The following is a 22,250-nucleotide window of genomic DNA, read 5'->3' as shown; positions in this document are numbered from 1 at the left end:
ATAAAAGATACACACTGGAGCATAAAGCAGTGGGACTCTACTGGTCTATAATCCAGAAGGTTTGGTCGGATTCCAGCTTTGCTTCACTAGCTTAGTGTGACCTTGAAAAAGTCACCACCCAGCATGCTTGAGCCTTACCATTTCTAAATAGAGGCAGTTTAATAACTCAGCCTCCTCAGCCCATTTCAATTCTAAAATCCTATGTCTATGTTGGTGACTCTAAGAATTAATGTGCAGACTCGAAGGCCCAAACCCCAAGCCATTAAGACAGGATCCCTTTCCTCTGACCCACACTGTGTTCTGTGTCCCCGCAATGCCATCCCTTGCACTGCAGGTGACGTGTCTCAGCCACCCTGCAACATGGCCTTCCACCTGTAGGCCTGTGAGGTCAAACTACACACCCACAGTTCTGGGCCAGGAGCTATGGCTGCAGTGTGACCAGGCAGACACAGTTCCTGATGTAAATACAGTCACGAGCTGAGTCCAAAGTGTAGAGTGCCGTGAGCAGATACGACAGGGTGGCTTGATTGCAGTTAGATGGTCAGGGAAGGTCTCCCGGAGGAAGTGACACATACACTGAATTGTGACAGGTGAGCAGACATTCATCCGACAGAGTAGGGGCCGAAACCTTCTGAGCCTGAGAAACCACCTGCCTCCAGCCCTCAGGCCGGATATTGCTGAGTGTGTTTGGGGAACAGCAAGGAAACCAGTGTGGCTGCAAGTGAGAATGGGGAAGGGGCCCAAGAGGAAGCTGTGTTTTGGATTTTATTCTGAATACCGTGGGAATCTGCAGGAGGATTTGAAGCAGAGACATGATCGTATTTGCCTTAATAACACAATATCCATTCATTTAACAAGACCCTCTGCTTGCCACTAAAGGCACAGTGGTGAGCCCAAATTGATCACCCCTTCCAGTGGAGAAAGGGGAGGGGAGGAGGGGTAGCAAGGGTGGGTCAGGCCTCGGCAGGAGCCCAGGCCAGAGTGTGATGGTGAAGCAGTGGAGATGGGAGAGGTGGATGGATTGCGAATAGTCGGAGGTGAAACTGACAGCAGGTGAGGATGGGTGGGGCCTGGCAGGGGAGAGGAGGCCCTATCAAGAACGGCTTCTAGCTTTTTCTCTCAGCTGACAAGACTGAGTGAACCACAGATTTGGGTCCCTCATTCTTTTCTACTCTTCCTGCAAACTTATTCCTCTATATGCTGCTTTCTATTCCAGTAGTGTCTCCAGGAGAGAAAAGATGCTGATTTCATAGACTCCCAGGTAGCACAGGGGACAGAGATGAAAAGCACACACAGGATCAGGATCAATGTAAACACTTGCCGTGTTTTTGTTAATGAGCGCGTTTATACTTCAAACGCTAAGATTACAGGCAAATTTGTCCAGAAGCCATTTAATCATACTAGCATTGTCTCTGAGACGGAGATGTTTAAAATGTAGAGTTTTGTTTTTAACTCCAATTTAGCCTAAGGAGGCTTCGGTTTAACTTTTCATTCAACAAGGATAAAAATACTGTGACCTAAAACCGAAAGCCAAACTATTCTTTTGGAAAACCTTCAAATCCGTATTTTAAATGATCTACTGGATATTAAGATACTAATCTATGGATACTAAAATTCAAAATAAATAATAAACCCGTACGGTAAGACCAAGGAGGTTAGTTCTCTGACTTGACCCCTGCTCGAATTTTTCCCTCCTTCCGCATGTCCTATTGGATATAGTACTTTTCAGACTCACGTAAAAAAAAAAAGAAATAAAAGAAAAAGGCTACAAAGTCTTGCTAATGTTACCTAAATGTGTTCACGTTCCTACATTTTGTTGAAAATATGATTCAATGAACTTTACTTTAAAAGCTCTCCTAGGGCGCCTGGGTGGCTCGGTTAAACGTCTGCCTTCTGCCCAGGTCATGATCCCAAAGTCCTGGGATCCAGTCCCTCCTTGGGCTTCCTGCTGAGCAGGGAGTCTGCTCCTTCCTCGTCCTTTGCCCCTCCTCCTCTCTCTCACATGCTCTCACGTGTTCTCTCTCTAAAAAAAAAACAAAAAATCTTTAAAAAAAAATAATAAAAGCTCTCCTAGTGTGGTACATTTTAGGTGACAATGATTTTAGATATACAGTGTGTGTGTGTATAAAATATATATACAATATTATATATAGATATATATTACAGCCAACAAAAGTTTGTTGCTTAATTATGTGCAAAGAATTTGAAAGCTAGATAAACTATCACAGTGACATTCCTGCTTCTTTTAGAGGTCATTCCTTGACATCTGTTGTATACAAAAGGCAGGGGGGATTTTTTCAGAGTCATTCCTCCAAGCCTGCTGTTTACAAAAGTAAGACCAAGAGTTTTCTTTCAACTCTTAAGAATTTAGACTTATTTTAGTCTGAAAAGTGAGGATAATAATTCACCTCAATGCTTAACAAATAAGGGTAGCAAAAATCAAGCAAGGGGCGTCTGGGTGACTCAGTTGGTTGTGTCTGACTCTTGGTTTTAGTTCAGGTCATGATCTCAGGGTTGTGGGACTGAGCCCCACATCAGGCTCCATGCTGGGTGTGGAGCCTGCTTAAGATTCTCTCTTTCATTCTGCCGGCCCCCCCACCCCCCCGCTTGCATTCTCGCTCCCCTCTCTTAAAAAAAAAAAAAAAAAAAAGTCTGCCCTAAACATAAAATATCCTGTCAGGAGTTTAAAAAAAAGCTCACAGAAGCTCATGTTAAGACATTTTCATGTTAGCAGTAACTCATCCAATTGGTAAATTTCTGTTAAGCTTTAAATCAATAGTAGCAAAATACTAACATGAGGAGCGCCTGGGTGGCTCAGCCATTAAGCATCTGCCTTCGGCTCAGGTCGTGATTCCTTGGGATCGAGCCCCGCATTGGGCTCCCTGCTCGGCCGGAAGCCTGCTTCCCCCTCTCACACTCCCCTTGCTTGTGTTCCCTCTCTCGCTGTCAAATAAATAAATAAAATCTTTAAAAAATGTATTAACATGAATATTAATAAGGTAGTTATCATTTCTGTAGGACAAAGACTATGTACCTTTTACAATTATTGTTTTATGTAAAAAGTTTGTGTGCTAAAATGTCAGACACAGATCAATTTTTAAGTAAGCTCTATACTCAGCATGGGGCTTGAACCCACGAACCCTGAGATCAGTTGTATGTCCTACTGACTAAACCAGCCAGGTGCTTCAGATTCTCAATTTTAGTCAAAAAAGTCCTGTTACATCAAACAGATCATAGTAAATAGAAATCCAGATTAAAGTATCAAAAGACTGGTGATGGAAAGCCCGTCTGGTGGAAGCAGCATAGAGGGATCAGCTGGCCCCGTCCTTCAGTCTGGCTTTGCCAATTACTGTGTGACCTTGGGCAAGAAACTTCATCTGTTTGGGCCTCAGTGTTCTCATCTGCAAAATAGGCACATTACTTACCCCATAGAAGAGTCATGAAGATTAAGTAAAATAAGACTGTGCTTCAGACAGGTTATAGTTGCCTTTGAGACAGCTTCTCTCCTCATTCCAGATGCCGGTTATGGGAATTGTGTACCCCACCAAATTCACATTGACCTCCTAAACCCCAGTACCTCAGGATGTGACTGTTTGGAGATAGGGCCTTTAAAGAGGTAACTAAGTGAAAATGTGGTCATTAGGATTAGGGTGGACCCTAATCCAATATCGACTGCTGTCCTTATAAGATTAGGACAAAACACACAGAGGGGAGACCATGTGAAGACACAGGGAGCAAAAGAGGTCAGGAGAAACCTCTTTTCAGGAGAAACCAAAAGACCTCAGAAGAAACCAGCCCTGCCAACAACTTGATCTTGGACTTTTAGCCTCCAGAATTGAGAAAATATATTTCTGTTGCTTAAACCACCCAGTCCACTATCTGTGATGGCAGCCCTAGCAAGCAAATATGCCAGTCATGGCCAGAGGTGCCTCGAGTCCCCTAATTGCAGGCTGCCGTGTAAGTCCTGCTTTGTGCGCCACGACACAGAAGCAAGCTGAGAAGCACAAAGATAAGATACAGACCTAACACACTTGGCTTCACTCCTGCCCTACAGCAGACTCAGTAAGTGGCAGACATTATTATCCAAGCATTTATAATGAGAATATCATTATAATCTTCAGCATTATTTAACCGGTTGCTCACAACACTTAGAAACCAGGAACCAACTGCAGAAAATAGAGTAGAGGTAGAGAGAGTTTCAAAAAGCAGATGCAGGGGTGCCTGGCTGGCTCAGTCAGTAGAGCATGTGACTCTCAACCTCAGGGTCATGAGTTCAAGCCCCATGTTGGCCATGGTGCTTAGCTAAGTACTTACAAAAAAAAAAAAAAGCAGCAGATGCAAGCACATGAATAAATAACTTATTTTGATGGCAGGAGCTCGAGTCTTCCCAAGGCTAGCCCTCTACTGAGAGACAACCAAAGATTAATTTTTGAAAGTGATACGGTGCATTTCAGTAACCCAAAGCATAATATTCTATTTCCTATGAAGTACACTTTGTATTTCTGCATTTGCTAAAACAATTTAAAAAACTATACAAGTTTAGGGGGCGCCTGGGTGGCTCAGTCATTAAGCATCTGCCTTCAGCTCAGGTCATGATCCCAGGGTCCTGGGATCGAGCCCCGCGTCCGGCTCCGTGCTCAGCGGGAAGTCTGCTTGTCCCTCTCCCTCTACTTGTGTTCCCTCCCTCGCTGTGTCTCTGTCAAATAAATAAAATCTTAAAAAAAAAAAAACTGTACAAGTTTAGTACAAAATAAGTTGTGAAACATTGAGCCGGCAATTTCTCAAACAATAGAAACATTTTTCTGTACATAACATTTCCTTTGCATACAGAGGCACTGAACTTTAGAATTTGGGATTTCAGAGGGCAGAATGTGTATTTGGGACACAAAAGAGAAGCTAGATTTATAAAGCTCTCATTTCCTCCTTTCCCTTTGACATCTGGTCAAACAAACCAGAACTCTTCCAGAAGATACTTTTATGGCTGAGACTGGCTCTCAAGTTAGAAACAGGTAAGCCTGTGTCATAGACAACAGAACCCACTAGCCACACACGTGGCTATCAAGAATTTGCAATATGGTTGGTGTGACTGAGCATCCAGTGGTGGGGTTTTTTTTTCCCAGTATATTTTTTTTTAATAATCTCTACGCCCAATGTGGGGCTTGAACTCACGACCCCGAGATCAACAGTCGCATGCTCTTCCGACTGAGCTGACCAGATGCCCCAGGTTTTAATTTTAATATAAATTTAAAACAATAATTGTTTCAGTTATTGAAAAATAATTAAGTATGTCTGCAACTGTATGTGAATCTAGGTTTTCAACTGTAAATTGTATGAACTCTAAATACAGATCAAGTATGTCCAAAGAACATTAGCATCCAAATTAAATGTGTACTAAGTGGAAAATACACACCAGACTTTGAAGACTTAATATGAAAAAAAGAATATAAAATATCTTAGTATGTTTTTATATTGATTACATGTTGAAATGATATTTGGCGCACGTTGGATTAAATAATTTCATTCAAATTAATTTCATCTTTTTGTTTTTAATGTGGCTACTAGAAAATTTAAAATCACATGTGGCCCACATTCTGTTTCTCCTAGTGCAGAGGTAGACTGTCATACAGCTAGTTAAACCTGACTTATATAACCATATTTCCTGAATAATTCTCCAGCTCTCCAGAGTGAGTAGTTAAAAATTCATTTATGTTAATACTGTGAATCTCCTGGAGAAACTGTGGGCCAGTAAGCTTTGAAAAGCTGGTAAAAACTCTATATTTTAAGAATAAGGTTAAAGTAGATACTAGTTTAAATGACTAAGAACCTGAAATAATATTTGGATCATAACTGGTTTTGTAAAAATTGTGTCTTGGTTCTAGTCAGGCCTGATTTAAACATTACTTTGGCTGATACATGTTAAGATACACATTTTAGAAATTTTGTGATTTACAGATAATAAAATATGATTGGCAAGTATGTGAAAAAAATGCTTTCATCTTCTCTCAAACCTGAAGAATTCTATTACTTTAACCTCCAAAAAACCTCCTTGATTCAGGTAGAAATCAAAGATGTCTAAAGCGAGAAAGTAACTGATGCCAAGATCCTGTTAATTTTGGGGTGGGTTAGCCCTACTCTCACCAGCAGTATGTTAACTTGGATGTACTAGTGCCCATCCTCTTCTCTCCAAAATCTTCTATCAGTTGACTGGAGAGAAAGCAGTCAAAGTATTCAGTAAAGTACACTGGGCTTGAAAACCTAAGCCACATGTAATTTCAACTTTTGACAATTATTTAAAATCATACCACAGTTACAGACAGGGTAGTAAGGTTCTGAGGTTCAAATTATTTTTAAGATTAGGTGAAGATATTTACTTTTTAAAACGAGGTGTCCATTTTGTGAGATTTAACCTACTTTGCAATAAAAATAGATTATAAGGTCCCACCTCCAGAAAGTCATCAGACACAATACACAGATTATTTTCAGGATCAATTAGCATTCAGTAGAGTATATTTGACACTTAAATTACACCAAATAAAATTTTATATTCCAGGATAACTGGGATAGTCTTAACTTCATCAAACAAGTATCACTGGTGACAAAAATTCAGAATTTATGGGCTGAATGTCTTGATCCAATTTCACACTTTAATTAGACTTTAAAATTAAATTTTCAATAACCTGCTTTTAAAAAAATATGTAAATCCAAAAAAATATGCAAATCCATGTTTCTCAGAAAAGCTGAGTTCAGAATTTTTAAAATAATCCTGTACTTTTTTGACTTTATTAAATACATTTGGAGTTAAAATAGACTTTTAGTTTATGTCTTTGACTCTACTTTAAATATGACACAAAGAGCCCGCTGTACCACACAGAGATTAAATGCTGACAGTGACTCTGTCGTAGGGGCGTAGAAGATACCAGAAGGACAGATCCTCCAAGGTTGTCATCTGTCACATTCAGCCCTGACTTATCTTGTGGAAGCAACTGTGTTGCCTACGATTCTCCCCAGTTCAACCAATGTAAGACTTCCTTTGTTCTAAAAAAATGTAACTGGAAAGGTCAGCCAGACCATAACGTGTAGCCGTGAACATTCAAGACTTTCAGAGCCGTAGTAGAGGAAAGTGAAAACCACTCGTCCACACTCAATGCTAAATGCACATGAGGACAAGACACGAACCGCACACCCTGCGGCCCGGGTGGAAAGCCGGACGACTACCCGCTCTCACATCTCTGCAAGGCTCTGAACGCCAGCTGTTCAGAAAGCCTGCCTTCCAGCGCACGGCTGCAGCTGGCCGCTGGGGAAGAGATCAATGATCCAACAGGATCAAACACGGGTACAGGTCAGCTCTGCTCCTGGCTCGGCGGGGCTGGCGGGGGCGCGTGGGGGGCGGGCGGGGGCGGGCCGGGCTCCGCTGTCAGTGGCAGGTGTGGACCCGGATCCGCAGCACTTGCTAAGTGGAGCTCCCCTGTTTGCTCCTGCTGGGCGTGCAGATGTTCCAGGGTTTCCTTGGAGAGGGTGATCACGTGCACGGGCTCGGCCTGCGGGGGCTCCATCTGGCTCTCCATCACGCTGAGGCCCTGAATGTGCTCTGCCTGCGCCTGCGGGGCCGAGAGGATGAAGTTCTGCAGTTCCGGCGGCTGCGTGAGCAGCGTGAGGTTGGCGGCCTGGTCTGCGCTCGCGTGCTGGGCACTCTCCGCCGTGACGATGCTGAGTCCTTGGCTAGGGCCGGGCATGAAGTTGATGTTATGTACGGAGTTGGTGACAAGAAGCTGAATTTCCTGCTCTCCGGATGTAGAGAGTTGGTAGGGCTGCAGCTGGAGAATATTCCTGACCTCCTCAGTATTACTACTGCCGGGAACGCCACTGGCGTCTGCCGCAGGTTTCTCTTTGCTGTGGATTCTCAAGTGCGCCTTCAAGTTGTCCAGGCGAGCGAACTGTAAGTTACACTCAGGGCAGGAGAAAGGCTTTTTGCCCGTGTGCAGGATGCAGTGTCTCCTCTTGGCGCTGGAGTCTGAGAAGGATTTGCCACATATGCCACAGGAGTAGGGCTTCTCTCCTCTATAAAGATACACATTTGACTTTAAAAACAGCTCTGCTTATTACTTCCTGATTATTTAGGGAGAAGTCAAGAATAGAGGAAAATCAGCTCGACTGGGAGTCATAAGCCATGGGTTCTTCTACTGACTTAAGGAGTCAGAGCAAGTCACAACATTCAGGGGTTTCCGTTTCCTACCCTAAAGGAAAAAGATAAGGCGGGGCTGCTCTCTTGAGAGAGGGTGGTGGAGGGGGCTGGGCTACATGTGATAACATTTTATGATTTTATAGTCTGTATTTTAGATAAGAAAGCAAATATTCATATATTACACATAAAGTTCCTTTTTGTTTTATTTTCATTTTCATTACCAACTTTTAGATTCTTGTGGCCAAATTTAAGTATATGTGATTGACTTCAACATTGAAAACTTGAGTAGGGGCACTTGGGTGGCTCAGTAGGTTAAGCTTCTGACTCTCGATTTCGGCTCAGGTCCTGATCTCAGAGATGTGACATCGAGCCCTGTGTGGGGCTCCATGCTGAGTGTGGAGCCTGCTTAAGATTCTCTCTCCTTCTGCCCCTCGCCCCCCAGCTCCCTCTCTCCCTCTCAAAAACAAACAAACAAAAAACCAAGTTGAGTAACCCTTAATTACATGTCTTAGAAGAACTACTGAATCAAATCTGTGAGTTGTATGAACAAAAACATTTATTCAGAAAACATTAAATTTAATATTTATTTTTAACTGAAGATTTAAGCTTTGGATCAGCCTCCAGCCCAAAATAAAAATTCAAGAAATGAAATCAATAATGCACACTTTTGCTGGCCAGAACCAGTTTTTCTGATTTTTGCCTAAGTGACGAACTGCTTTATTGAAAAGATAAAATAGAGTAAACTACACAGAAAATTCTACCCGTGTAATAATTTGGGGGAAAGGACTGTATAAGTAACATATGTCACCCCACTGAACTCCAGGGTTGAATGAGGACTCCCATATACGAAAACTATCTGTGAAACTTTACCTATGGATTCTGATGTGGGTCTGAAGAGAACTCTTTGCCGTGAAAGATTTGCCACAGATTTCACAAGTAAATGGCTTCTCACCTAAAAATGGGACAGCGTTTAGAAATATACATCCAACAGTAAGCAAAAATCACCCCACAGTTTCACAATATCAAGAAAAAAAAAGGCAATACCTTAATGAGCATGAATGAACGAAGCCCTTACCAAGCACCTACTGTGTACCTAAGCACTGTGTGCTTAGTGCCCAGGGGATACAAAGTGTAAGTATGGTTCCTTCCCTTAAAAACATGATATACACAGGGAACAAGAGAACACACCACATTTACTCCCATACGGTCCACCCTGAGACAACTCACAACTCTCGTACCTGACCTTCCTGGGGACGCTGGTGCACTCGGGTGACTTACCTATTGTTCACATTTACGTCTACCCCGCAATGTATCCAGAGCTGTCTGACCACTTCCCACCACCTTCACTGCCACCCCCCGTCCAGGCCACCCCCGTCTCTCTGCAGCAGCCGAATGGGTCTCCCCACTTCGGTTCCAGCTTCCCTGTTGTCCTCAATTCATGCAGCAACCACAGAGACCCTCTGGCCGTCCGATCATTTCCCGCTTCCGCTGCAAACAATGCAGAGGCTCCCTGTTCCCATCCGAGATGAAAACCAAAGCCCTAGGCCTACAAGGCATCACAGATCTGTCTGCCCACCCTCAGTCCTGGCCCTAAACTTTTCTAACATCACCAGGCCCTCTCCCTTTGCTCACTGCTCAGCTTCCCGGGCCGGTGGCGAGTCACTGGACACCCCACCCTGAGCTGGCCCCGTGCAGGGCTCCTGGACCCACCACCCCTCCCCCAGCACGGCTCGCCTAGGGGATTCCCGGTGTGCTTCACCCTCTGTACTGCCTTCAAGTCTCTGCTCAAACGTCACTTTCCCAGCACAGAGGCCTCATCACCCCGAAAGCACTGTCCCCACCCCCAACGCTCTTTAGTCCTGTTGTCCGAGTCCGTTTCCCACAATGCTAGCCCCACCTCACAGACTGTACGAGTTGTTGATTATCCATCTCCCCCATTCTTAGGAGGAGACTTTGTGGGCTCGTCCACTCCTAGTACCCCTGTGCCTGGACTCAGGCCTGGCATACTGTTCCAGAAGTCCCTGATGACTGAATGAATTTCACAGGCTGGAAACTACGGCCCACGCAAAACATGACCACTCCAGACTCCACTAGGAATTCATAAAGCTTCAACAACCGTTTATTCAGCGTTAGTCTGTATGCCGTGCATACGACTGACAGACTGTCACGTCCTCCGGAAATAAAATTTAAGTGGTCCTCATGCAGGCAAGGGAACTATGAATTTAAAGAAAAGAAAAGAACAAAACCCCACTTAACTAGGTAGCAGCCGGGGATGTGTGCAGTGTGACGTGGAGGATGGCCCGGTGGCTTCCCTTTCACAGCCTCTACTGGAGAATTCAGCTAGACATCTGTCCAGGCTCCAGCAAGGCAGAGGACACTGGTGCCAGCTTGGGTGAGTCGTGGCAAATGTTCGAAATCACGGAAATTCTTTCCAGGAACACACAGTCCTTCAGAATGTATTTGGACCGGGCCACTCGTGACCACTTCCACGGCCACCACGCTGTGCAAGCCCCCGATTACCGCAACAGCTGCCTAGGGGCTCTCGCCACCCCTGGTTCGCCGCCCCCCCCCCCCCGCCCCCGGAAGCCGGGACGGTCCTATTAAAATTCTAAGTCATATCATCTCGCTGCTCTCATTACAGTCTTCTCACTCAGAACAAAATCCAGTCTTCACTGTGGCCTCCAACGTTCTGAAACCTAAGCCCACAACAGACTCTCCGAGGACATTTTTACACATGGCAGTTCTGAGGCTCTACCCCAGGTCAATTCAGTCAGAACCTCTGGGGTTGGGACCAGGCTTTTTCTTTTTTAAAGCTTCTCCGGGGATTGAGGCCTAAGCCTCAGCAGCTCAGCTGAGAAGCCCCGTGTGACGCAGACTCCGATTGCCTCTGCTCTGCACCCACGCGGGGCCTTCCGACGCCCTCCACCCTGGCTCAGGCCCAGTCACAACTGCCTCTGGGCATTTCTCTGGCAAGCTGGAAGCTCTTGTGTCTCAGGGCTTTGCACCTGCTGTGCCCTCTGCATGGGATGCCCTTCTCCTGGGCAGCCACAGTGGCTGTCTCGCTCCCCAGGCATTCAGCTCTCTGTCCAAGGTGTCCCCTCATCAGTGAGGCCTCCTCAGACAAGTCCCCACGTAAAAGGGCGGCTCCCCTTCCCACATCCTGTCCCCTTACCCAGTGTTTAGTTCTTCGCGGCACTGACCCCCACCTATCATGCGATGTACTCATTTTTCTTTGTCTTCCCTGGACAAGCGGCAGCCCCTCCACAGCAGAGGCTCTGACACCACTGAGCCTCCGCGCCTACAGAGAGCGGCGCCCGGGGCCCAGGAGTGGTTCTGTGACTACGTGTTAGATGGGTGAATTAAATGTCACGGAACCTATTGATGATAATGTCTGTAGACAGACTGTATAGAGATCCTTTTCATAGAACTCCTACCCTATGAGACACTTATTTTAAGAAAACAAATTACTTTTAAGGAGAAAAATTTGTGTTTAAAAAAAAAAATGGCCAAAGCAGCAGAAACCAATCTGACACATAATTTTAGTAGACAGTTTAGCAGAATCATTAAAGAACCAAACTGTAGGAGGAAGCTTTTCTTAGAAAATCTAACAGGTTCATTTTGAAGTGCTCCTTAGCAAAAGGTCTAAAAGACCCACACTTTGACTTTGCTGTTCTTAAAGGAAGGAAGCTGACCTGCCCTGATCGATCCTGCCTCCTCTTTGTCCCTGAAGCTGACTCTTCCGGAGGTGGCGATGCTTCAGTTGTAAGTACTGGTTCCGGCGGAGAAGTGGGAGAACCCTCCGTGCCTGAGCTACCTTTGTGTCTGCGTCCTTTTATTTCTCTTCTGAAAAAGTTACCTCCGTCATCTGCAGCACTAAAGTCCACTAAGAGTGCAACACAGAACCAGACTCAGACTGGTACTATTTTGTGGTATTAAATGATTTTTCTTTTTTTCTTTTCTTTTTTTTAAGTAGGCTCCACGGCCAGCGTGGGGCCCAATGCGGGGGCCTGAACTCACGACCCTGAGAGCAAGACCTGAGCTGAGATTAAGAGTCAGATGCTCAACCGAGCCACCCAGGCGCCCCTCCAATGAATTTTCATACAAGAATAGCGCTCAGTAAGCTGTCTCTGCGTTGCTAAGACATAGAGATGGGATCCCCCACAGAACGGCACGGACAAGCCTTCCGCCTCGGGCTTTTAGACGGTCTTCTAAAATTCCCACCCAATTTGTAATACACTGGAGCCGGAGGCGGGGACTCATTCTCAGTCCTTGGAGAACGTGAAGTGTGCCAGGAAGGGAGGACGAGACGGCAGCTTTACCTGTGTGTGTTCGTAGATGTTTCTTTAGCTGAGACACATCCATGAATTTGCGGTGGCAGTGGCTGCATTCCGGTAAGGAGTGGCCTTGTCGCAACAATAAAAAAAGTGTCAGTGCGTATTTGTGCTCCCCCTGCACTTCTTCAGTGATTTGTGTTAAAGCACTCCCCTGAAAAATAATCACTTTAAATATGGTACTTTAATAAAACAACAGTCATTTTTTTATTCAGTTGGTAACAGTTAATATTTTCTTATGCATCTCAATTCACTGCTTCCCCAGGAGAGTTGGGACCCCTTCAATCTCCCCAAAAGTAATTTTCTTCTTCTCTGGAAGTGCTGGTGTGACTGTGGCTGACTGATGTCAAACGTCACTCCCAACCCGTTTATGTCTTATCAGTTGGCAGGGGAGAAAAAGCTAGGGGGGAAAAAGCCTGGGCCGACAGCTAGGAGGTGGCGATATTTCTGTCTAGGCACCATTAATAACCAAGCTACTGGCAGCCTCTTAGTCAAGTGGCACTTTTGAAAGATACCAATTCTGTAGGGTTTCTGAGTATGGCACCAAAACTGTAGTATAAAATTAAATATAAATCACAAGGTAGTGGAGAATAACACAGAGACATCTAATTTAGATTGCTTTCTAAGTTTCCTTCCCTAAATACTAGTTATCTTCCACAGTATGACCCTGTTTCAGAAGTAATTAGTATTTGTGTCTCTCCCCACCAATCCAAATTTTCCCTCACTTTATTGTACCTGTATGAACTCGGTAATGGCTCTTTAGTTGTCTTTTCTGGCTGAAATATTTTCCACACTGATCACAGGTGAAAGACTTCTGTCCTGCCAAATAAAAAACAAGACACTAAAACATGCAAAAACTATAAAGAACAATAACACGGCAGGCCCAGGTCCTCATTTTCCATGAATGATACAAGTGACTTGCCCACACACCCAAATGCCCTCAGAGTCAAAGCACAGTACCATAAATGTGCCAAGGTATGTAAGGCAGTAGGGAGCGGTGGGGACTGGGGCAGAACTGGAGAATCCAAGTTTTCCCCAAAATCACCAAAGTAAAATAATTCTAAACTCTGGGAGTTAAACAAAATGTGTGTGCGTTGAGCTCCCAGCAGCCGCTTTATAAGCCCTTAGTTTAAGATAGAACACTGTGCATGACTCTGAACTGCGGTCTGGCAGAGGCAGACACCACGCGGGAGAGGACACCAGGCTGAGAAAAGACCATCTGGACCCCGGGAGCGCCCCGCCCAGGAAGCCGGTGGCAGGTGGCCCTCCGGTGCAAGCCCAGCTACCTGAATGCAGGCTCATGTGCTCCAGCAGTGAGTGCTTGGTGGTGAGAGCCTTGCTGCACACGGTGCAGGTGTAGGGCCGCTCGCCTGTGTGCATCCGGGTGTGGACCTGCAGGGAGTGCTTCTGGGCAAAGCCTTTCCCGCACTCATTACATTTGAAAGGTCGCTCCCCTGGAATGAGAGCCCCAGAGGCATGGTGTGAGCAAGAACAGGTACCTCTCCGTTTCCTCCTAAATTAAAACGACAATAAAGGGATTTTTTTCGCAACAGGCACCTATCCCAAAGGCCCAGAACAGGAGAGAACACATCAGCAATAAAATCTGGCAAGCGGGAACAGACGAAGCAGACGCCAGCAGCGAGGAGCGCTGAGATACAACCTAAGATGGAGCCTCCACAATGCTGGGGACTTGGTGGCACCTGTTATCTCTACAAACGGGGGATAAATGACAATCCATGTCAAAGGCACTGAGATCCCCTCGACTAAGCCGAAGTAGCCAGAAGACTGGCCTGCTCCCCAACAAAGGATGGGGGGTGTTCTCCGAAGAGGGTAAAACAAACAGTCTCTGGAACGAGGGTCTCCAGGCACAGTGGAGTGGGACTGCCCCAGGGACAGCAAGTCCAAGTTTATATTTGGGGAGATGAGACTCTGCCCAGCCTTCTCCCCTGCTTCCGCTCTAGACACTGGCACCCAGGCCCAGCGCCTCCAGGCGTCAGGGAGGGAGTGGGGTCCAGCTGCGCCACCCCCAGGGAGGCTGCCGTCTACAGGCCCGCTCCGCACCCACACGGTGGCCAGTAGCTAGGAGTCACCCATTCCAACATGGGATTAAATGTAATTTTTTAAAAAACCACCATTCAAGGAAGGCCTTCTAGTAGTTGAAACAGATACCAAAACAGATGAGAAAAAAAAGCAACTTGTGGAAAACAGAGGCTGCCCAAGGGGAAGAAAATGTTAAAAACTGACAAGCGACTGGGGGATGATACTACAGAGGGAAGATACTACACTGCGAACCAAAGAGAGGATTCACGATAGTAATTAAAAAAAAAAAAAAAAGAAAGAATTTAGAGAATTAAAAAGGGCTCCCAGAAGTAAAACGGTCAGAGTGGAAATAAAACTCTAAGAGTTGAAAGATAAAGGGGAAACTTCCCAGAACATAGAGCCAAAAGTGTTGGGAAGTAAGAGGTAAGGACTTTAGAGGGTGGGTCCGGAGGTTCAACATCCAAATTCCAGGGAGTCCAGAAAAAGAGAGCACAGAAAACCGACGGGAGAGAGCCACTGAACTGAAAGGCGGGAGTTTCCAAACTGTATGGATCTACTGGTAGCCACTGAAATGGGATGAAAACAGACCCATGCTAAAGTGATTCACTGCAAAATTTCAGAATACTGGGGGCAAAAGGGAAGATCCTACATGCTGTTTTCCTTAACAAATGTTATAGAACTATTTAACGCTAAAAACTATCCTCTCTTACAGTTCAAGAAATATTTCCCAAGTGTCTACTTTAAAGAACCAGAATTCAAGGTTTTCAACCCATCTTTCAAAAACACCAAGGCCCCAATTAAATCAGGAGCTCTGGGGCTGGTGCCCAGTCACTGGGTGTTTTAGAAGCCCCCTAGGTGATTGTACTGTGTGGTCAGGCTGAGAACCACAGGGCTAGATCCGCTGGATGAGAGGACACTTAAGTACTACCGGCCCCTATACTTAAGTTTACAATTAGGTTGAGGCGTATATAACTGGTAACTACAACCCAACCCAAAGCAGAGTGAGTTACCTAAGGGAGGGCTCAAAGGAGGAAGGGATTTCCGCCTAGGGCTGCACTGTCCAATATGGTGCCAGTTAAATTAAAATACAAAATTCACTTCCTCAGTCACACTCACCACATGTGACTAGTGACCACCATATTGGACAGTGCAGATACAGAACATTTCCGGCCTCACAAACAGGTCTACTGGCCAGCGCTGGGCCAGAAGGACCAGAAAGGAAAAGACATTTACAGCTAGATGGCTATTCCCACAGACCTGGGCAAAATCATAGCTACAGTCAAGATGAAGAATGTTCATGAATCAGAAAGCAGAGTAAGTCTGGCTAGAGTCTGACACCCGGGCATGAAAGCCTTGAACCAATGACCCCAAAAAAGAACAGGGTTCTGCAGTCAGGCTACCTGGGTTCAAATCCCAGCTCTGTCACTAAATGGATGATCTGGGCAAATTATTTCTAGGACTTGGTCTCTTTATCTGTTGCCCAATGGGGATAACATTCCCTATCTCATAGGCCTGTTGTAAGAACTAAATGCAGTAACATGGATACAAAGGCCTTACTATAATGCCCATCCCATATGAGCTGCACAATGAATGAAAGCTATCATCATCATCACTCCGGAGCACGCTCCATGACGCTGCGGAAGTAGAATTACCCGTGTGGCTCCTCTGGTGGATTGCCAAGAAGTGACTGTACTTAAACACTTTGCCACAGTCCTTACAACAGGCCTCAGGGCCACCCGGGCGCTTTCTCCTTCCACAGACCCTTTTGGCTGCACTCTGCTCGTCTTCGTCGCCGACAAGTTTGTAATCTTTCAGCTTAACGGACCTCCGAATCCTGCGCTTGCTGTACCGACTCTGGCTATCCTGCCCATCCTGGGTCTTGGGATCACAGTTCTCATCTTTTTCAGCTGGAATTTCCTGACCTCTGCCTGGCTCACAGGCAGGTGCAGGGCCTTCCGTTTCTTTTGCTGGAGTCTGTTCGTTCAGCATGCCACTGTCTCCCTCTCGCACCACAAAGTTATGTCTATTTTGAACTGAATTGTTCACTCTCAGCTGTATTTCTTCCTCTGCAGCCAGTTGTGATTTCCCCTCCTGCACACTGTTGACTTTTCTCGGTCTTCCCCGCTTCCGTTTTGGGGGATCATTTTTCTTATTAGAAATCACCACCACTGGAGTGCCGGCAGTGTTCAACGTCGTTGGCTTTGGGGAGCTATGATTATTTTGAAAATCTGTGTAAGCCTTTACCAGGTCATAGACCTTTAAGAACTGAGCGGTGGCCAGGATTTGTTCTGTACTTTTCTCACTGGCCTGGAGACAACCCGTGTAGATAAACTCCAGCAGGATACCAAATGTGTCGGCAACCATGCCTTCCAGCATATAAATGGACTGGCCGATCTCGCCCTCTTCAGCAAACATCATTGAGAAGTATTCACTACTGGCAGCAAGTAAGGCTTTGTGAGCCCGGAAGTGCACATTCTCCACGATTAATGTAATGTCACAGAGAAAGCCCTTCTTCCGCTGATCCTCAAAACTGGCTAGAACAGTGTCACTGTGCGTGTCTGAGTGTATAACAAGCTGCCCAGAAAGCTCTGATGATGTTTCTGCCATTTTCTTTAAGAGGCCTAGAAGCATGAAGCCTGAAATCAGAAAATAATGATTAAAAAGGAGGAAGCCTCATCTAACAGGTTAATCCTTGCCCAAGTGAACCTACGACTCACTTCACACTGTTAACTACATTTTACCATTTACCACGTTTCAGAAGTCGACTTAAAAGCTTAGTTTGCGAGTCTCACCCGTGATTACCTAGCTGGATGAATTTCCAACATCCATGGTACTTCTCAGGGTCTGTTTTCTCCTCTGTAAAATGAAGGAATGGGAATCAGCCATCTGGAAAGTCCTTCCTCAGCACTAACTTTCCGCAGTTGCACACAGATCAGAATGGGAACAACCGTGTCTCGATTTCACGCATTATTAACCATTTGGTCTGTGAAAACATAGAGAAGGGGCAAAGAAAATGTACAAGAGCGAAATGAATCTGAGGGTGGCTGCAATTAAGCAATAACCTGCCGCGCATCGGGCCTCGCTTTGGAAGGGGTGGCACGATCGCCCAGGCCGGCGCCAGACAGCGCGCAAGGCGGCGAGCGGGCGAGTCCCCGGAGCCCGGGGCCCGCAGAGCCGGGCCCCCACTCCCGGCCCGGGCCCCCTCGGGCGGGACAGGGGAGCCTACGGCTGGGCAGCGCTCGACACCGCCGCGGACGCCGCGCCCACGGTCGGCGGGCCCGGGGCGGACCTACCTCTCGGGGCGCACGGCCCACCCCGCGGCCTGGCGGGCGCACTCGCGCCAGGCCCGCCCTGGCGCCCCGCTCCGCAGAACCCGCCGCCGGGGTCCCTGCGCCACCCTGGCTGGGCCCCTGCGCCGCCGCCGCTGCCGCCAACCCGGAAGCGCCGGCGCCGGGAGCCTGCGCGCGGACGCCGGACCACGTGGCCGCGGAGGCGCCCGGGGCGGGGCGGGGCGGCCCGGAGAGCCTGAGCGGCTCTAGCGACCGCGGTGAACTGGAGGCGGCGGAGGGGGCGTGGCGTCGTCACTCTGCAATTGTGTAAGTTTTATGTCGGATTCGATATAATATATCTCACCGGCGCCTTAGTCAACTTTGTCTCTTTCCAGATGCGGAAGCTCGCGTTGAGGTCTCGAATGTCTGACCAATGAATGAAATCGCCTTTACATTCATTACCATCATCATCACTGTCATCATCGAACGCTAATATAGTTATTATTATTATTTGCCTCCTAATTACTTTGCACATCTGTCTTCTCCTGTTCCTTCCCACTAACAATGCCTAGTCCAAGGGAGTGAAGCGAGGCGCTCTATCTGGTCAGACAGATCTGGGTACTGAGTAATCTTGGGCAGGTTCCTTATCCTCTCAATCTTGTTTACCTTACCTGTAAAATGGAGGGCTTTTGTTGTTTTTTTTTAATGTAGATGTTAACACTAGTGTTAGCTACGTTGGGTAACTGTGGGGTAAACAAGATTAGGTAGGTAATGGATTTAGTGTCTGGTTTAATTCATATCTACCATGAAGAAAATTGCCATTATCGTTATTCAGACTTTCATCATCTTTCTGACCAGTCTTAGCTGCAGTGCTATTCTCTCCAGTACACAGGAGTAGGGAGATCCCTCCAAGTACAGATCACTCCCAGAGACTGGAGTCATTCCCCTGATTAAAATCCAATGTGGCTCCCATGTACCTTCCAAATAAAGGCCAGACTTCTTGATATGGTCTACAAGTCCCAGCCAGTCCCCTCCTACTTCTCTCTTCAACGATTTCAGCATTTTCACCCTCTCAGCTTATGATTCACCAATACCTAATTGCTTATACAGATCTTCCTCCACTTACAATGGGGGTGTGTCATGATAAACCCATGGTAATTTGAAAATATCTTAAGTTAAAAATATTGTAAGTCGTTTAATACCCCTAACCTACTGAACATCATAGCTTAGCTTAGCCTACCTTAAACATGCTCAGAACACAGACACTGGCCTGCAGTCGAGCAAAATCATCTAACACAAAGCCTATTTTGTAGTAAATGTTCATTATCTCCTGTAATTTATTGAATACCGTATTGAAAGTGAAAAACAATGGCTGTATGGGTACAGAGTGGTTGTAAGTGTGTGGGCTGTGTACCGTCATCATGATTGTGCAGCTGACTGGGAGCTGCATGACCAGCGTCACGAGAGGGGACCCACTGCATATCGCTAGCCTGGCAAATGATCAAAATTCAACACGGGAAGTACAGTTTCTAATGAATGTGTATTGCTTTCCGCATCATCGTAAAATCGAAAAATTCTAAGTCAAACTGTCATAAGTCAGGGACCATCTGTAATTTATCCCTCCCGATACGCACTTCCAGATCTCCAGCATGCCATCTATTAGCCTTCAAGACTTGTTTATTTTTCGAAGATTTTTATTTATTTGAGAGAGAGAGAGAGAGCCAGAGAGAGAGCATGAGCAGAAGGGAGGGGGAGAGGCAGAAGCAGACTCCCCACTAAGCAGGGAGCCCGATGTGAGCCTCAATCTCAGGACTCTGGGATCATGACCTGAGCTGAAGGCAGACACTTAACGACTGAACCACCCAGGTGCCCCAGCCTCCAAGATTTTGAAACTGAAGATGTGATTACCAGCCTGGTTGTTTTAAAATTTTACTAGTTTGTATTAAATTAGCCCCTTCTCTGAGGTTTTCCCTTTGTCTTGAATTGCCTCTAAACCCTAGGATTTGTGGGGGTCCAAGTGAGATGGGGGGCTCTGCCTGAATTCTGCATCAGCAGAAGGAGAAGTCAATCTGAGGGGTCAGCGACCTCATTATTTCTCACTGTCACAGAACTGCAGGAAAAACGTTGCTCCTACGCAGGTCCTCGATCCAACAGCTGAAGATAACTCAGGGCCCAATTAAGCCAGGCACTCCCACTCCCTGTTTCAGTCCCTGCTCACTACAGCACAAGCTCTGTGATGGGAGGTGGGTCTCAGGGATCTTTCAGCATCTGCCACTCACCGCAGAGACTAGTCCTTCAAGGCAATTTTGTTTAGGATCCGTATTGGCTTTTCTTGAAATATTTGTTGTTGTTCTCTTTGGTTATGGCCAGCTGTTTTACCTTCAGCTGATCTTCATAACTTTGAATCTTGCAGAACAGGTTTTGGGCTGCCAGTTATTCATCCAACAAATATTTATTCACTGCCTACTAAGTGCCAGGCTCTGTGTCAGATGCTGGGGATACAGCAACTAACTAGGCCCTTGCCCTCGTGAGCCTTACACCCTACTAAGAGGAGAAAGGACAAAAACACAAGTAAACAGATCATATAATTTCAGCAAGCGTTAAGCTTTATAAGGACTGATGATGAAGATTGGCAGAGAAAGTGAAGTGAGTCGGGTGACTCTGAGCTGAGATCTAAATGATATGGAGCCAGCTTTATGCAGATCTGGAATAAGAATGTTTCAGGTAAGGGAAAAGCAAGCATAAAGGCTCTGAGACTGGAAGTGAGCTTGCTACTTTCGAGGGACAGAAAGGCCTATGACTGGGAACACAGTCAATGACGGGGGAGGAGATTGGAAGTAAGGTTGCCATATTTTGCAAATAAAAACATAGGACATCCAGCAAAACTTGAATTTTAGATAAACAATGAATAATATAGAATGGGATATTCTTATACTAAAAAAATGTATGTGATCATCTGAAATTCACATTTGATTGAGCATCCTGTGTTTTATCTGACTATCTTCACTGGAAAGGATGTCTGATTCTGACAACACAGGAAGTTAAATTATGAAAGCCTTTTATGAAAATTATGAAAAACTCTTCCACTACAGGATAGCTAGAAATGACATCAGAAAATGCATAACAGAACTTAAAGGAAAGTAAGGGGCCAAAAAATAGAAGGAATTGAAATCAGAGTAGTAAACTAGCCTTGGAGCCATGGAAATCCTAAACCATGGTTTTTAGTGAAACCAGAAGCTAGAGGCTTAGGTTTTAATGGGTACACTGGGACCAGAAGACAATGCCTTTGATGTGTATGAGGTAGGGAGTCAGAACAGAGATCTTCTGCAGAAACCAGGCCCCTCAAAAGGGCTACAATCTCCATGAAAGGGTGGGCTAGGAAAAAAAAAATCTGCCTCCTCGCAAAAGGAGAGAGCAAGAGAACATATCTGGCTCCAGGTTAGGAGGAAAAGTCTCCTCCAAAAATTTGTAACCATTCAGGATTTTAAAAAGAACCACTACTCAGAAAGTCCTTCTAAAAGTTAAAATGTAATCCATGAAATTTAAAAATCAATGGATAATAGTTCAATAATGCTTACACATAACCACGTACAAAACTCCGTGGACAGATTAAATAGTTGAAGTTGATCCACCTAAAAGGTAAATCTAAAAATATTTTCCAGAAAGCTAGTCTGAAAAAAAGAAGATGGAAAGTATGGAAGCTTGGTCAAGGGACACAGAGAACAAAATAAGAATGATTTGTCATATAATCTAATTGGGATTCCAGATAGAAAGATAAGTGAGAGTGAGAGAGAAACAATATTTAAAGATGCTGATGAGAATTTCCCCAAATTGGTGCAAAACACCAATCTACAGATTTGGGAAACATAAATTCCAAGAAGGCTAAACAAACAAAAATTCACAACTGGATACCTTGTAGTCAAAGTGCAGAACATCAAAGATAAAGAGATCTTGATGTAGAAAGAAAATACTAATTACCTATGCAAGAAACCCAGTTAACTGACAGCTGACTTTTCGACAGCAACAGTGGAAGAAAGAAGTCTTCAGTGGAGTGATATTTTCAAAATTCACCAATTTTTCCCCTTTTAAATAGACTTTATTTTGTAGAATAGTTTTAGGTTCATAGCAAGATTGAGCAGAAAGTACAGAGAGTTTCCATACACCCCCTGTCCCCAACATGCACAGCCTCTCCCACTGTGAACCTCCAGCATCAGAGTGGTACATTTATTACAGTTGGTGAACCTACACAGACACATCATTATCACCCAAAGTCGACAGTTTACATTAGGGCTCATTCTCCATGAAGGAACATTTAATGCATTTGGACAAATGTATAATGACATGAATCCACCATTATAGTATCCTACAGAATTGTTTCACTGCCCTAAAAATCCTCTGTGTTCGGACTATTCATCCTTCTTTCACTGC

General features: G+C 45.5%; 1 protein-coding gene across 9 annotated transcripts; it reads right to left on the bottom strand.

The window, feature by feature from the left end:
- Positions 1–5,457: 5,457 nt before the first annotated feature.
- Positions 5,458–17,994, bottom strand: ZBTB24 (zinc finger and BTB domain containing 24). 9 transcript variants are annotated; one of them, XM_044388824.3, is made up of 8 exons: positions 17,847–17,994; positions 17,346–17,536; positions 16,206–17,189; positions 13,800–13,967; positions 13,249–13,332; positions 12,502–12,585; positions 9,053–9,134; positions 5,458–8,058 (listed from the first exon to the last, which is right to left on the bottom strand). In XM_044388824.3, exons 3-8 carry the CDS (start codon positions 17,182–17,184, stop codon positions 7,341–7,343), a joined length of 2,115 nt encoding a protein of 704 aa, XP_044244759.2. In that variant the 5' UTR covers positions 17,185–17,189; positions 17,346–17,536; positions 17,847–17,994; the 3' UTR covers positions 5,458–7,340. The 9 variants fall into 9 exon arrangements, 7 of the variants coding, with proteins under 7 accessions (XP_044244759.2, XP_026367441.2, XP_026367444.1 ...); XM_026511656.4 differs by having other exon boundaries at positions 5,459–8,058; positions 17,356–17,536; XM_026511659.4 differs by lacking the exon at positions 9,053–9,134 and having other exon boundaries at positions 7,815–8,058; positions 17,356–17,536.
- Positions 17,995–22,250: the final 4,256 nt, after the last annotated feature.

This window comes from Ursus arctos, unplaced genomic scaffold (assembly GCF_023065955.2).
Source record: "Ursus arctos isolate Adak ecotype North America unplaced genomic scaffold, UrsArc2.0 scaffold_13, whole genome shotgun sequence".
NCBI lineage: Eukaryota > Metazoa > Chordata > Mammalia > Carnivora > Ursidae > Ursus > Ursus arctos.
The sequence above is the reverse complement of the archived record's forward strand: the minus strand, read 5'-3'. Positions and strand labels throughout refer to the sequence as shown.